Raw genomic sequence first — 14,595 nt, forward strand, 5'->3', positions numbered from 1 at the left:
GGTGGTCCTTCACTACCTCCAGCTCCTTCACGCTTGTACCTCGACAATCCACAACGTGGACACTCATGTAAATGCTCATACTCATTACGATAAAGCACACAATCGTTAGGACAAGCATGTATCCGCTCGTACTCTAAACCCAAAGGACACATCAGCTTCTTCGCATAATAGTACGACTTTGGCAGTTCATTTCCATCAGGGAGCATCTCAGCTAAAACTTCCATGTGAAACTAGAGTCCGTCCAACCAGCGTTCGACTTAATGTTGAACAGTGTTACCACCGCGAAAGTTTGGTGTACTTTGTACAACCTGGATACAACGGCTTTTCAGCAGCCTGAGACATAGACTCAAAAATACGAGGTCGTCTACACGACTGATCTTCAACCTCGTGTATCATCCCGTCTACCCGATCCCTATCATCATCTCCAAATTCATCATCCAAATTCTCATCCCCTAACTCATCATCATCCTTCTTTTTCTTCACATACATCATTCTTTACTCCAGAGCTTCCATATACCTCCCCTGCTCACCATGCCAAACCATACGTGGTATTGAGGCCTAAACCCACGGCGAAAGACATGCTCCCTAACCACATGTATACTACTAACCTTGCTCACATTTCTACAATCCAAACAAGGACAATAAAAGTCGACTGCTCCAGAGGATGTTTGATATTCTAATGCACTTTACAGAATTCCGAGACCCCATTCACAAACTCAATCGATTCACGACTACCATTTCAGTACGATCCATCTCATTCAAGAAAACCACCTCTAATAATTAAACACAAGGTTCATTATAATGCATCAATCATTATTGAAGTACATACACTCACATATTCAAATCACACACGTATACACAAGCTAAGATAGTGACATGTTCAATTGTATGCATGCAGTCAAAGGTCCTTATCACTCCAACCTAACCCATCCTTGGACGTCTAATCTCACTAGTGAATATATGCCAACTTTTCAATTCTAAGGAAAATCCGGCAGCATTTCCCTACAGTTCTCCAAGTACACAATGTAGATAATTGCTTATCTACATATGTACCCAGAGAACAATGTTAAGAAACGATAAGCCAAGATTTTCCTCAGAATTGAAAAGAAGACACACATTCACCACCTAAGTGAGATCAAACGTCCAAGAACAGTCCCAAACCGGGGACTATTCAAGACTTACTCCTAATGAGTAAGTCTTGAACGGGTATCTAGGCATAATGATGATGATTCAAACAACTTGTAGATTTCATATATAGCTAAATCACATTGCGTTTTCATACAATCTCATATCAATAAAATATATAACATTATAAAAAATACATATTACATCAATAAATTATCAACTTTGTCTACATGTTAAACTAGTTACCTCTTAACACCAATGACAAGCAATGAAGAGAAAAGAGATACTTGGAACTTTATTTCCTTCCTTAGCCTCTTCTTCCTACAATTGACAAAACCCACATTGCACATTAATCATTTAATTCAATTAAGAAAAACAAAAGTAACTTAAAAATAAAATTAATTCATACCTAATTAACCACTCAAATGGTGGAGAAGAGAAGAGAAAAGAAGAGAAGGGTAGTGGTGATGGTGGAGAAGAGAAGAGAAGAGAAGAGAAGGGTTGCACGTGGTGGGTGGCACACAAGGTGGTGGCGGACTAGTCGAGTTAGATCGCGCAAACCCACTGTACTCGAAATTGTGGTGGGCGGCACTGGTGGGTAGCAGTGGTGGTGCACTCAAATTACGTCGCGCAATGTGGTGGTGGTGGTAGTGGTGCACTCAAATAAAGTCGCCAATGTGCAGTGGTGGTGGTGGTGGTGCACTTGAATTAGGTCGCAAAAAATGGTGGTGCACTCAAAATTTTCTCGCTCGTAATTACTCTAAGTGAAGGAAAGAGGGAAATTGCTCTGGATACTGTACATGCGCGCACTAAATTTCACTGAAAAAAAAAAATTTAACGAAGGGCTGCCCTAGTAAAAACAAAAGCGCAGCCCTACATGACAGAAGGGCTGCGCTTTTTTTATAAGCGCAACCCTACTAAGTCAGAAGGGCTGCGCTTTTTCTACAAGCGCAGCCCTTCACTTAGTAGGGCTGCGCTTGTAGAAAAGTGCAACCCTTCCTTTTTTTTTCCCCTAGTCTTCCCTCTTCATACAAGGCCACCAGAAATTAGCCTTGAGATCCTTTTAAAGCTTCTCAACCCCATGATGAACAGAATAGGGAGTACAATGAGCTTCTTCCAGAATCTTCTTCTTAAGCTCTAGGTCATTAGGCACACACACCAACGACCCATAAATTTCAGACGTCCTTCGGAATCAACTTCGAAATTTTCGGCTCGACCCTCAGCCTTAGCTTCACGGATCTTCTCTAACCTAGGATCATTCCTCTGCTTTCCCCTCAATTCTTGGACAAAGCAGGTTCAACATATAGCACAGAGAGTTTCTAATGAACCCAGAGGTACAACCTCGATTTAAAGCTTTCGAAATTCATCACACAAGTCCCTCGGTGGGGTTTTAACCGCATTAAGAGAATGCTTCGACTTACGACTGAGAGCATCCGCAACCACATTAGCTTTACCCTCATGGTAATCAAGCTGCAAAATCGTAATCCATGATCAATTCCAGCCATTTTCTCTGTCTCAGATTCAAATCACGCTAAGTGGAGATATACTTAAGGCTCTTGTGATCGGTAAACACTCTACATGAGACTCCATACAGATAGTGTCTTTAGAGCAAACACCACAGCAGCCAGCTCTAGATCATGAGTAGGGTAATTCCTTTCATGCACCTTTAACTGTCTAGAGGCGTAAGCCACCACCTTTCCTTTTTGCATAAGGACACAACCCAAACCGCGCTTCAATGCGTCACTATGAACTTCAAACCCAACCCCTTCAGTAGGCAAGGTCAGAACTGGAGCAGTACTGACGCACTTCTTCAATTCTTGGAATGCCTTTTTGCACTCTTCGGACCACATAAGCTTGCTCTCCTTTCTCATCAATTTGGTCAACGACTAAGGTATATTTGAGAAATCCTTAACAAACCTCCGATAGTAACCAGCAAGACCTAGGAAACTTCGGATCTCAGAAACATTCTTAGGACTTTCCCAATCCACCACAGCTCTAATCTTGGAAGCATCTACCATAACTCCATCCTTGTTGATGATATGGCCTAAAAACGACAATTCCTTAAGCCAGAACTCACATTTAGAGAACTTCGCAAACCACTTCTGTTGCCTCAGAATACCCAAAATCAACCTCACATGCTTCTCATGCTCTTCTTAATTTTTAGAGTACACCAGGATATCGTCAATGAAAACAACCACACGCGTATCCAAGAACTCATGGAAAGAGCGGTTCATCTGGTCCATGAATACGGCAAGAGCATTTGTGAGACCAAAGGGCATAACAACGAACTCATAATGGCCATATATTGTACGGAAAGCGTTCTTAGAAATATCCTCCTTCTTCAAATCTATCTTAGAGAAAACTCCAACACCCTTTAGCAGGTCAAACAGGTCCTCAATGCGGGGAAAGGGATACCTATTCTTGATAGTCACCTTGTTCAATTCAGGGTAATCGATGCAAAGCCGCATACTCCCGTCCTTCTTCCTAATAAACAGAACAAGAGCATCCCATGGTGAGACACTCAGCATAATGAATCCCTTATCAATCAGTTCTTGCAACTGAGTCTTCAATTCTTGCAACTCAGCAGGCGCCATTCTATATGGGGCCTTGGATAGAGGAGCAGTACTAGGAGTAAGGTCAATGCTAAACTCGACCTCTCTTTCAAGAGGGATACCTGGTAACTCATCAGCGAAGATATCCGGATACTCACAAATGACAGGGATGTCCTCCAACTTCACCTCTTATGTCCAATCTTTAACCATACAAAGAAACACTTGCTTCCCTTTCTGACAAAGCTTTTGCAATTTGAGAGCAGACACGATCTTTACCCCCTTCTTCAAGACCACTCCACTATAGAAGATACGCTTGCCACACGGACTACAAAGAGTCAATTTTTGATCACAACAATGAATATGGGCACGATACTTAGACAACCAGTCCATACCCAGAATGACATCGAACTCAGACATGGAAAATTCCTTAAGATCAGCAGGGAGATTAGTACCCAACAAGGAGCTAGTCACATCGCGGTACTCAGCATGACAAGGGTAGTTCTCACCATAAGGAAGAGATATAAGAGTTCGAAGAGGAGAACTCGAAGACAGGTTAGCTTTCTTAACAAAAGAGCTAGACACACACAACACTGTAGCACCAGAATCAAACAACACAAAAGCATGAACATAATTAACAAGGTACCAGAGATGACGTCGGGATGAACATCAGCGTCAGAATGAGTCATGCTGTAAACTCGGTTCTTCGGTGGAGCAGAATGACTAGGAGGAGCAGAAGGTTTAGCTGTATCTCTCGGAATCTTAGGACATGTTAAGCCTGTATTTTGTCCTTATTTTGGTACATTTTCGAGGGAGATCATGGTATGATTTGTTGAATTTTGTATCCAAGTGATAGCATCTGAGGAAAAATGTCAAATAATTGGAGAAGTATGGATTGTGGTTCATTTACAAGCCTAATAGCACCATGGATATGATGTAGGGTCCAAAAGGGAGGTATTTGGGCCTCCCACAAGGTCCCATTGCATTGGAAGCCAAGCTCGAAGAGTCCAAGGAAGGAAAAGTGAAGATTCGGTTCACCACGAGTCGCGGTCTTGAGCGCAGCTCGCGGCACAAGGCGCGACTCGCAGCTATTGGCGCGACTCGCGGTTTCGTGGGCAGCGGTTTACTATGTTATTTTCGCGTTTTTATTTCTTAGTTCCTTTTCCTCGGAAAATATAAATAGGGGATGTTTCTTATTTATGTGCCAGGACGTTATTATTAGTTTTTAAGCCCTAAATTCAGTTTTTAGAGAAACACTTGAGAGTTTTGAAGATTAACTTGATCGAACATTTTGGATTTCTCTACAATTCAAGCGTTATCAATAAGTTTTATTCTTTCCTCTCCTTTTGATCTTTCTAATCATGTCTTTAATTATACTTATTGTTTTCTACGCTATGATTAGTGAGTAGTCTATTTATCTAAGATTGAGTTGAGCCCTAGTATGGATTGATCATGTAAATTCTTCTCTAATTCCCATGTTATTGAATTACATGTTTAGGGTTTGACAAGATTGTTGTTATTGTCAATTGTGCATCTTGATTTAGCCCTAGTTTTATATTATCAACGAAAGTTGGAGTTAAAATTAGGAATATTTGTTCGATGCTAATTGTTATTTTATTAATTGAGTTCATCAACGAAAGTTGGGTCTTAATTTAGATAATCTTGTTATTGATTTGAATTCTCCCATGAAAATAGGTGAGAACTAGAATTGGGAATTGTTTGACATTGGTTCTTAATGCTTCTAATTAGTGTGTAAGCCATGAAAATAGGAGACATGCATATTAGTTAGGCCTCTTGCTATCACAAAAGTGAGCTCTAGGTATTGAGGAATGACCGAGTATTTAGTTTCGGTTCGCAGCTGTGCTTTATTACTGAGTCATAAGGGAATGTCAATCTCTCCTAAGCTATAATTGAATAACTGGGATGTGAGTTATGGTTTGATCAATTCATACTAGTGGTGATGCTTAATCTTAGTGCTTTAATTATCATATTCATATAGTTTGTTATATTTTGTCATTAGTTTAGCCTTTAGTTTATAGTTATTCATCATATCTGGATTGTGTAACTATTTTATAATCTAAAATCAAGTAGTGATTAATCTTGCACCTCCCTGAGTTTGACCCGTATGTGCTACGACACCGTACACTTGCGGTATTAAAATAAAACCCTAACATGTTTTTGGCGCCGTTGCCGGGGAGGCTACGGATTAGAATTATTTTGATTATAGATTTAATAGATTACACCTGTTACTTTGTTTCTTGTTCATTTCTTCACTAGCTTTGTTTCCGAATGCGCAGGCGATCGCGATCTGTAGAACGTGTGGTCTTTGATCCTGAGATAGAAGCCATCGCTAGGAGACTCAACGCTGAGAGAAGAAGAAGGGAGCAAGAAAATTTAGGGAGAGAACCAATGGCTCGTCCTCTTCGAGAATATAATATGCCAGATGTCACATCTACATCTAGCATTGCCAGGCCCGCTGTAGAGGCCAATAACTTTGAGATCAAGATCCCGTTGATCCATTTCATTCAACAAGTTCAGTTTAGTGGCAGTCCTATGGAGAATCCAAATGAACATATCAACGCTTTCCTTGAGAAATGCGATACTGTGAAGATTAATGGAGCCTCCGATGAAGCTATTTGCCTCCGCTTATTCCCTTACTCCTTGCGGGATAGAGCAAAAGAATGGTTGAAGAGTCATGAAGCGAATAAATTCACAACTTGGACTGCCCTAGCTACTGCATTTTGTCAGAAGTACTTTCCTCCTGGGAAGACAGCCATCCAAAGCCTCAAAACAACAGATGATTCTTTAAGAAACCTCAAAGTAGCACTACAAGAAAATAGGTTTTGGGCGACGAAAATAGTCGTCGCCCAATGGGACTTTTTCGTTGCTCAAAGGTTTGGGCAACGAGATTTTTGCACGCCAATTTCGTCGTCTTAGGTTCGAAGCCCATTGTATTTTGTGCGTCGAAAATTGTGATCGTCGCACAAACCACATCTGGGGCGTCAAGTTACATTCGTTGCCCATATTGGCCTTTTGTGCTACGAGTCTCGTATCCGTTGCACATTTATGGAGACAATTGGGCAACGAGTTTCTTAAATCGTTGCTCATACTACTAAATTTTGTGCAGCAATTACTGTTTTTTGTCGCCCATTGTAGATTGTAGTCTTACCAAGATAATGTCTTGGGCAACACCAGTTTAGTCGCCCAAAATACTTAAGGCTACGAATATATGTACATATTTTTCAATCACGCGTTAAATTGAAATGACAACGTGCGAACCCTATCTTGTTGCCCAAATTGGTATGGACTACGAATTATTGTTATCGTGTAATCTATAAGCTTTTTTCTTGTTCATATATATTAGATGACCCTATTAAAAACAAAAGTATGAGATAATAGAAGAAGTATTCGTGGAATAACAAATTGTATAGAATCGGAGTACAACAAAATAATCTTCAAATTTGACATTCGATGTAACTTGAATAATTCAATGTAAATCTAAAATAAACTAATTAGCAGTACCCATAATCTACAAAGAAATTCACACAATCCAAGCCTTATCATAGCTTTCCACTGCTAATTTCATAAAATAGTCACGACCCATTGTTCCTGATAAAATAAAAACGTTATAATAAGATACCCATGTGATTAAAAAATGGGGAGTGGGGATAATGATCTTTTTACTCTTTCTTCCGCAAAAAAATATATAGGTGCACTAATATAACAAGTATTAACTACAATCGCAATGAAACTTCAAGTAGAATCATCCAAAAGAAATGCAGGTCCATCTTTGCTGAATATTTTTTTAGCAAATGATATGAAACAATATTTAACTAAATATGTTATGAATTGATGCAACGGTAAAGCATCAAACACCAAAAACCAGCATCAAATGAGAATCCCTTAACTAAAAAGGGCACATGTGTATTAGCATTAAAATGGTGGGAGGGGCGTCTGCTTGTTGATAATGCAGACACAAAAAATTATAACTTTTTCATATTAAAAGCAAGCAACTTAAGAAATGACAGTCTGATAATCAAATTCAACTTCGAATACAAATCAAATGCCATTGTTCCAGGTTAACCTTGGGGAGGGGGAAGGTGTACATCGTTTATGGACATTATCAACTTTTCCCAGCTGATCCTTAGCCAGATCACCCTCTTAAGGTCATAGATTTATGATCATATCCCTGATTACTCCCCCTAAACAAGTAAATCAGTCGTCACTACTTATCTTTTTTTTTTTGAAGGGATCGTCACTACTTATCTTTATATTCCTAGTTTAGCGCTTTTCGCGTTCTTTCTATGTGTTGAAGCACCAAAGTCGAGTTTTAAACTCACAGAATTGTCGTTTAATGACCTTGATAACTGAATTTTGTTTATATATTCAACAAGGAGCATCACATATGAAGGACTGGTATAGTTTAAACTTTTAGCAGTAATGACAATTATTGAATAGCCAAACAGCGCAAAATCCATAATTTATGTGATTACAAATCATCCAAAAAATAATTGTGAATACAAATCATAATAGAAATATAAACTTGTATGGTACGAAACCACTAATAGTATATGCAAATTTTCTGAAATGATTGCTAATATTAACAAGACTTACCTACACATCACCTAAAATGTAAATATGACAAAAAAATTAAAAACAAAAACAGACTTACCTGCACATCTTGGAGATTATCGGACTGTAAAATATCAGCCAGTTTCATTAATATATCAGACTTGTTGAGATTTTGGTCATCAATGGCAAGGCAAACATCAATATCACTTTTTGAGACTCCGAAAGAATTGGCACATGATCCATAAAGATACAGCTTAGCATTAGGCCACTCCTTGCAAACAAGTTTCTCCAACAATGTCATCAACTGCTTTTGCTTAGCCTTTTCCTCTGCTGCTGGTATTAGGGACTCATAAATGGCAAGAAAAGGGGAATCCAACCAATCTATGTCTCTTCGACATTCAATCACCCTTCTAGAGTTCCTTATCCTCTGGGAAAGAATCCATTTTCCTCTAGCATCTGATCTGAAATCCTAATGGCAAACACAATAGTTGAGTGCAATATTTAAGCATAAGCACTATGAATATACACTAAAAAATATTGTAATAGAAACTGGCATAGAAACCCTTATAATTCTGTCAATTAAGTATCACAAGAAAGGAACAATATTGCACTAAACCACTTCATCAGGTAGGGCCTGATCATTAAAATTGTACCAAAAATAAAAACATGCAATTCTTATCCCATCATCACTTTTCAGTTTCACCTTTTCCCTAAAAGGTTGATTCTTTGAAACTCATGGTCCTTAAATTGATGAACTTACATCTTAACATTATGAATTATAAAAAAGATTGATACCTCTATTATATAGTAATTATGAATGATGATCTTCAATACATGGATTCCAATGTCATTGATCTCTTTCTTCTCTCTTCATCATCTATGGTTGATAACGCAGACAAACAAGTACTACCACCAAATCCGAGACGAATCCACTGTATTATAGAATTATTAGCAATGTTGTAATCTCGCAATGAATAAAGATGCATGATCTCTGCAAAAACTGGTTCAACTATCCAAAGCCCTTATCTACAGAGCCCCACATTCGGGTTAAATTAGCAATCTTAGAAGAAAAATATAAGTTACACCTTACCAAGGCCAAAAAAGATCACCTTATAAAAACCAATTATATTAGTTGTCTTAACTATTGAAGTACTCTAGGAACATGCATGACTCCATCAGGAACAAATTACAAAACTGTAAGTCCTTGACTTGAATACTAACTATTAACTAATATGGTGAATGGTGATAGAATCCACTCATCCAGAATCTAATAAGCATATAATAAGAGGGGAGATGTACTTGTTACAAACAAGAAACTAAGGAAATAGCTGTTATAAAACTCATTAAAACTGACAAAAAAAAGATTTGAGCTCAATTGGAGTTAATCACAAAGGTGCATGAGCATGAGTTAATACCCGTGCCACTCACACACGGGTCTACTATGTCACCAACTGTTAATATTCCCTTCTCATTTTAACTTTCGTATGAATTGATACAAACCCATGTGTCATAGGACTTATAAGTGCGGCTTTGCAAACATTATCACAAATTCACAATATATACTAAACTGAGTTATAGATAGATGTTATTTTTGCCCTCATAAAATATTTTGATAAATATGTAAGTTATGAGATTCTTATATAATCTGGGCAGGTTTACGTATCGGAATACTGATGGAGTCATGCATGTTCCTAGAGTACTTCAATAGTTAAGAGAACTAATGTAATTTGTTTTTATAACGCGATCTTTTTTGGCCTTGATTATGTTTAAGTCTGCACTACTTTGCATTGTATTATATGCTTAAGTCTGCACTAGTCTAATCCACTGTATATATGTATATATCCAGAGCCCTTATCTCCAAAGCCCCACATTCAGGTGGTTAGAAGTATAATCAACTGTATTATATGTTTAAGTCTGCACTAGTCTGTTGGGGTGCATTCAGGTGATTATGAATCATGAATATGCACTTACCAAATTAGATACATGCTATTAATCCTTCAAGTTTTACTAAATAATTGAGAATCTTTTAACAAACTATGTTACATTATAATGTATAAAGTCTCATAAAGGTAATGATATGATACGCAATTCGATCTCAAATACCCCATAATACATCAAAATTGGGGGAAGGTAATATCGTTTAACCTCTCAAAGCTTAGTGCTTTGACCCAAAATTTCATAACAATGGGGGAATTGGATACTTAAGTAACCCAGAAATCTAAGAAATTGTAGAAAATCACTTCGATAATTAAACATCATTCAGGGGAAATAGTAACCCAGAAATCAATCAAATATAGGTAACCAATAGAGTTTGATTCGTGAGTTACCTTGACGCCAAATTTGCCGCTAGCCTCGCCACTGACCTCCACCCGACTCACCACCTACCATAATTAAACCAGTTAGGGTAAACTGGAGAGCAGAAATTCGTAACTCAATCGAATTATCCACAAATCCAATTTTTCCCATAATTAAATAAAGAAACGTCACCTGAAAACCGTTGCGATCTCGCCGGAAGCAGCACCAAGTCGCCGGAAGCAGCAGCAATTCACCGGAAAAGAAGAGAGAATTTGGCGGACCGAAGTGGGTGTGTGTGAGTATGTGAGATGAGCAGTTGATGTGTTGAACAAGTGAAATACATAGAACGTGATTTATTTATTTTTTTGAGGGGTAGAACGTGATTTCGTGGGAACATATTAGCGGGTTCTTTTTCGCGATTTTCCTTCCGCTTTGTGCAATGAAATATAATTTGAAATGGGCCAATTTACTACAAAAGGGCAACAAAATATAAAGTTCCGTTGCCTAATCTTGGTAATGGACAACCCAAAACTGATCTTGTTGCCCAAATATAAATTTGGGCAACAACAATGAATTTAGTCGCCCATAATTTACACTAAGGGCTACAAATACAGCTCGTTGCCCTTGTTTTCAACTATGGGCCACATCATTTTGTTTTGTCGCCTTTAAGTTTCAATTTTGTCGCCCAAAACCTATTTTCTTGTAGTGTAGAGAAAAACCAAACAAAAGACAACTAAAAACCGTAGTTCAAAACATGCGACAAAACAAGGATAGCTACTTAACACCTACTAAGTAACTAGTCCTAATTCCTGCTTCAAAGTGCTCATCCACCATGACTACACAAGGTTAAAACGCACAACCCCGCTCCAAACGGTGACGATCCTAAACAACATCACCATCTGCATAATAAATCAACAACTTCCACAATCAGTGGGGAGTAACTAGCAATTCTCCCAGCTCAAATAGAAACAAATAATGAACTTAAAAGAAATTAGAAACAACATCAAAGAGCAAATAACCAAGGTATCATACTCACAACAATGTACAAATAATCATAAGCAACCAATAAGGAAGTCCAATATCACACCAAATCTCGGCCAACCATGCAACCACTGCGGTCAAATAGCTCAAAAACAACAGACCATGCCGTATGTGAGCAGACTCATTGGACCATGCCGCCCAAGGCCTACTTTGCATATTCCAGGACCATGCCGCCCGTTCCGAATAACTAAATTCTACGGATCATACCACCCGTAAGTGAACCAATGGACCATACCGCCCAAGGTTAAGTAACTAATTCCTAGGACCATACCGCCCAAGGTTAAGTAACTAATTCCTAAGACCATACCGCCCTTATGATAATCAAACTCAAGATCCTAGGACCATGCCGCCCTTAAGATCATCAAAAACAAATTCCTAGAACCATACCATTCATAGGATCATTCCAACTCTTCAACACAAGGTATACAAGACAAGGTATACACACAATACGACTAAACCAACTTTTATAGGTATACACAACATGGTATACAAGCAAATCAAGTCCAGCTAACCAAAAAGGTTCAATCGTAAGAATACACAACCACAACATAAGTATTCAACCCACTCCAAGGAAAACAACCATAAGCTACCCAACAAAATTGGGCACATACCCTTAATATACTTACTCAAACCAACCCAAACATACTCAAACATGCTTAACGTACATGCCTAAGACCATCCATCAAAAAATAACCATGATGTAAACAAATTTGGAATTAAATCAAAACACGTAACCAGGGAAAAATAGGCCCTCGTCGCGAGGTGCGATGACTTTCGCGAGTCGCGACACTCTGCCCGTCGCGAGGCTGCTCGCGAGTCCCGAGCTGCGACTGCTTGTGGCTTGCGAGCTGTGCTCGTACGCCAACCAAACTCCAATAATTTTTACGCTTAGTCTCACGCATCCAATCCAACCCAAATTCATACCATTCTCCACACTAATCACTCTAACAAGGACTATACATCATCACAACATCCAACTACTCAAAATCCAATAATAACCAAAGAGAACAAAAAATCAATCCAACCACAACAACAACAAGGAGACAAACTAATCAACGTGACAACCAAGATGATCATAGTAACAATCCAAGATATGAAATGTAATACTAACAATCATGATACTACAAGTAACTTCAATCATACAACCCTCTAATTTCCACCTAGGATGATACTACGTTCTCTAACGCGATTCTAACATCCTAATTAAGTTCACAATCTATTCTCTATCAAACTAGAATAATGATAGTTACTTTTGTCTTGAAGAGAAATGTAGTAGAACGCTTCTGAAGTAATCTAATTGCCTTGTGAAATATCACCACCTTCGTCTTTTACGAACACAAATCAAACAACAAACTCAACGCGTGCTTGAAAGCCGGTGCAAAAATAGCTTGAAAAACGTAACAAGGACTTATTTTTGTGTGAGAAATGTGAAGGAAGAACAGGAACTTTTCCTTTCCCCCTTTCTTGTAATAGGCGTGTGAAATGAAGGTGAAAGGTGTATTAAGAGAGGTAAGTGAAGAGATGTATCTTGGTTAACTTAACGTTACAAGAGATTAATATGACTGTCAAAAACTCTTCGTAAACCATGAATACAAATCAGAAAATCGGACCCTCTAATACAAATAATACAATGTACGAAAACACTAGTACAAGGTACGTTTCAAAAACGAAGTAAAATCATCTAAATTATATATATATATATATATATATATATATATATATATATATATATATATATATATATATATATATATATTAATTGAAAATTATAATTATTAACGTAATACAAATACGTACTTACCCCCACAAGCACATTTTACACTTTGTACAAACACGAGCACTACATTGCCCATCTAACATAACTAACGCAGATACGAGCATTCTACACCTACTAAGCAATGCCACACATAAAAACACATTGTAGAAGCATTGATACATTTATCAAACAAAAATATATATATATACCTACTGGAAAATATATATTAGTAAAATATAATTTTAGACTCAATAGTAATAGTTAACACGCGAAAATTTCAGAGAAATTTTGGGGTGCTACATTTTCTTTTCATCTCAAATTCTTTTTCCAAAATCTATATTAGAAAACCTGAATTTATTAAACTATTTTGACACGTTTTATCAAAACACGATTTTTATCAAAATACGTTTTACATAAAAAATCTTTTATAAAAATGGTTTTATCAAAAAACGATTTTATTTAAAATTTCGTTTTATTTCGAAAATTAATTTCCTTTTATATAGACATTTATAATATTAATACAATTATTTATTTCCTCAACTCTATGAAAATAATAATTATACTAATTTTATATTATCTTTATTTAGCACATAATATATCACCTAGTTCAAGTACATTACTTTTTTGCATAAAGTAACTATACTTAGGAATATAAACTTGGACTTCAATCTTGATTCTTCATTTCATCAAAGTCTTCATTTGTTTATTCCTTTCTCAATCATCTGTTGCAAAGTTTCATACTATAACATATTATATTAATTTTCATCATCAAAACACAACATGTATATGCACAACACCGTTTAACCAAAAAAATGGACTTCAATTGTCTTGTAAGAGCTTCAGATCAGAACTTTCCATCAAAACAAGAGCTTAGCTTGTTCTATTTCAATTTTTATGGGCTACCCTCCAGTCTTTATTAGCTTACCCGTATTCCTTTTTGGATTGTCTCTTATTAGTTTACCCATTTCTTTTGTTTATATTTTTCTACTGGGCCACTAACTTTCCATCACACATAATTTAACTTTAATATAAAATAATTATTTCTCTTTCTTTTTATGTCCCACAACATTATTTCTTCTAAAACTATATTAGAAAAAAAACAAGTAAACTAATAAAGACCGGAAAGAGTAATTCACCATATTGTCCCGCACCTAGTAAGTACAATCGTCCATATGAACATAGCTCAGTCCACTAAAATGTCCCAATACAGTTTCTTTTCCTAAATATACGAGATGACAATATATTATGATACAGTAG

The 14,595-nt window shown here is 37.3% G+C and overlaps 1 protein-coding gene across 1 annotated transcript; it reads right to left on the bottom strand.

The window, feature by feature from the left end:
* Nucleotides 1–7,073: 7,073 nt before the first annotated feature.
* Nucleotides 7,074–11,375, bottom strand: LOC130589847 (UTP:RNA uridylyltransferase 1-like). The gene is made up of 4 exons (XM_057391450.1): nt 11,331–11,375; nt 10,574–10,627; nt 8,347–8,715; nt 7,074–7,283 (listed from the first exon to the last, which is right to left on the bottom strand). Exons 1-4 carry the CDS (start codon nt 11,373–11,375, stop codon nt 7,257–7,259), a joined length of 495 nt encoding a protein of 164 aa, XP_057247433.1. The 3' UTR covers nt 7,074–7,256.
* Nucleotides 11,376–14,595: the final 3,220 nt, after the last annotated feature.

This window comes from Beta vulgaris, chromosome 8, assembly GCF_026745355.1.
Source record: "Beta vulgaris subsp. vulgaris cultivar EL10 chromosome 8, EL10.2, whole genome shotgun sequence".
In the NCBI taxonomy this organism is placed as follows: domain Eukaryota; kingdom Viridiplantae; phylum Streptophyta; class Magnoliopsida; order Caryophyllales; family Amaranthaceae; genus Beta; species Beta vulgaris.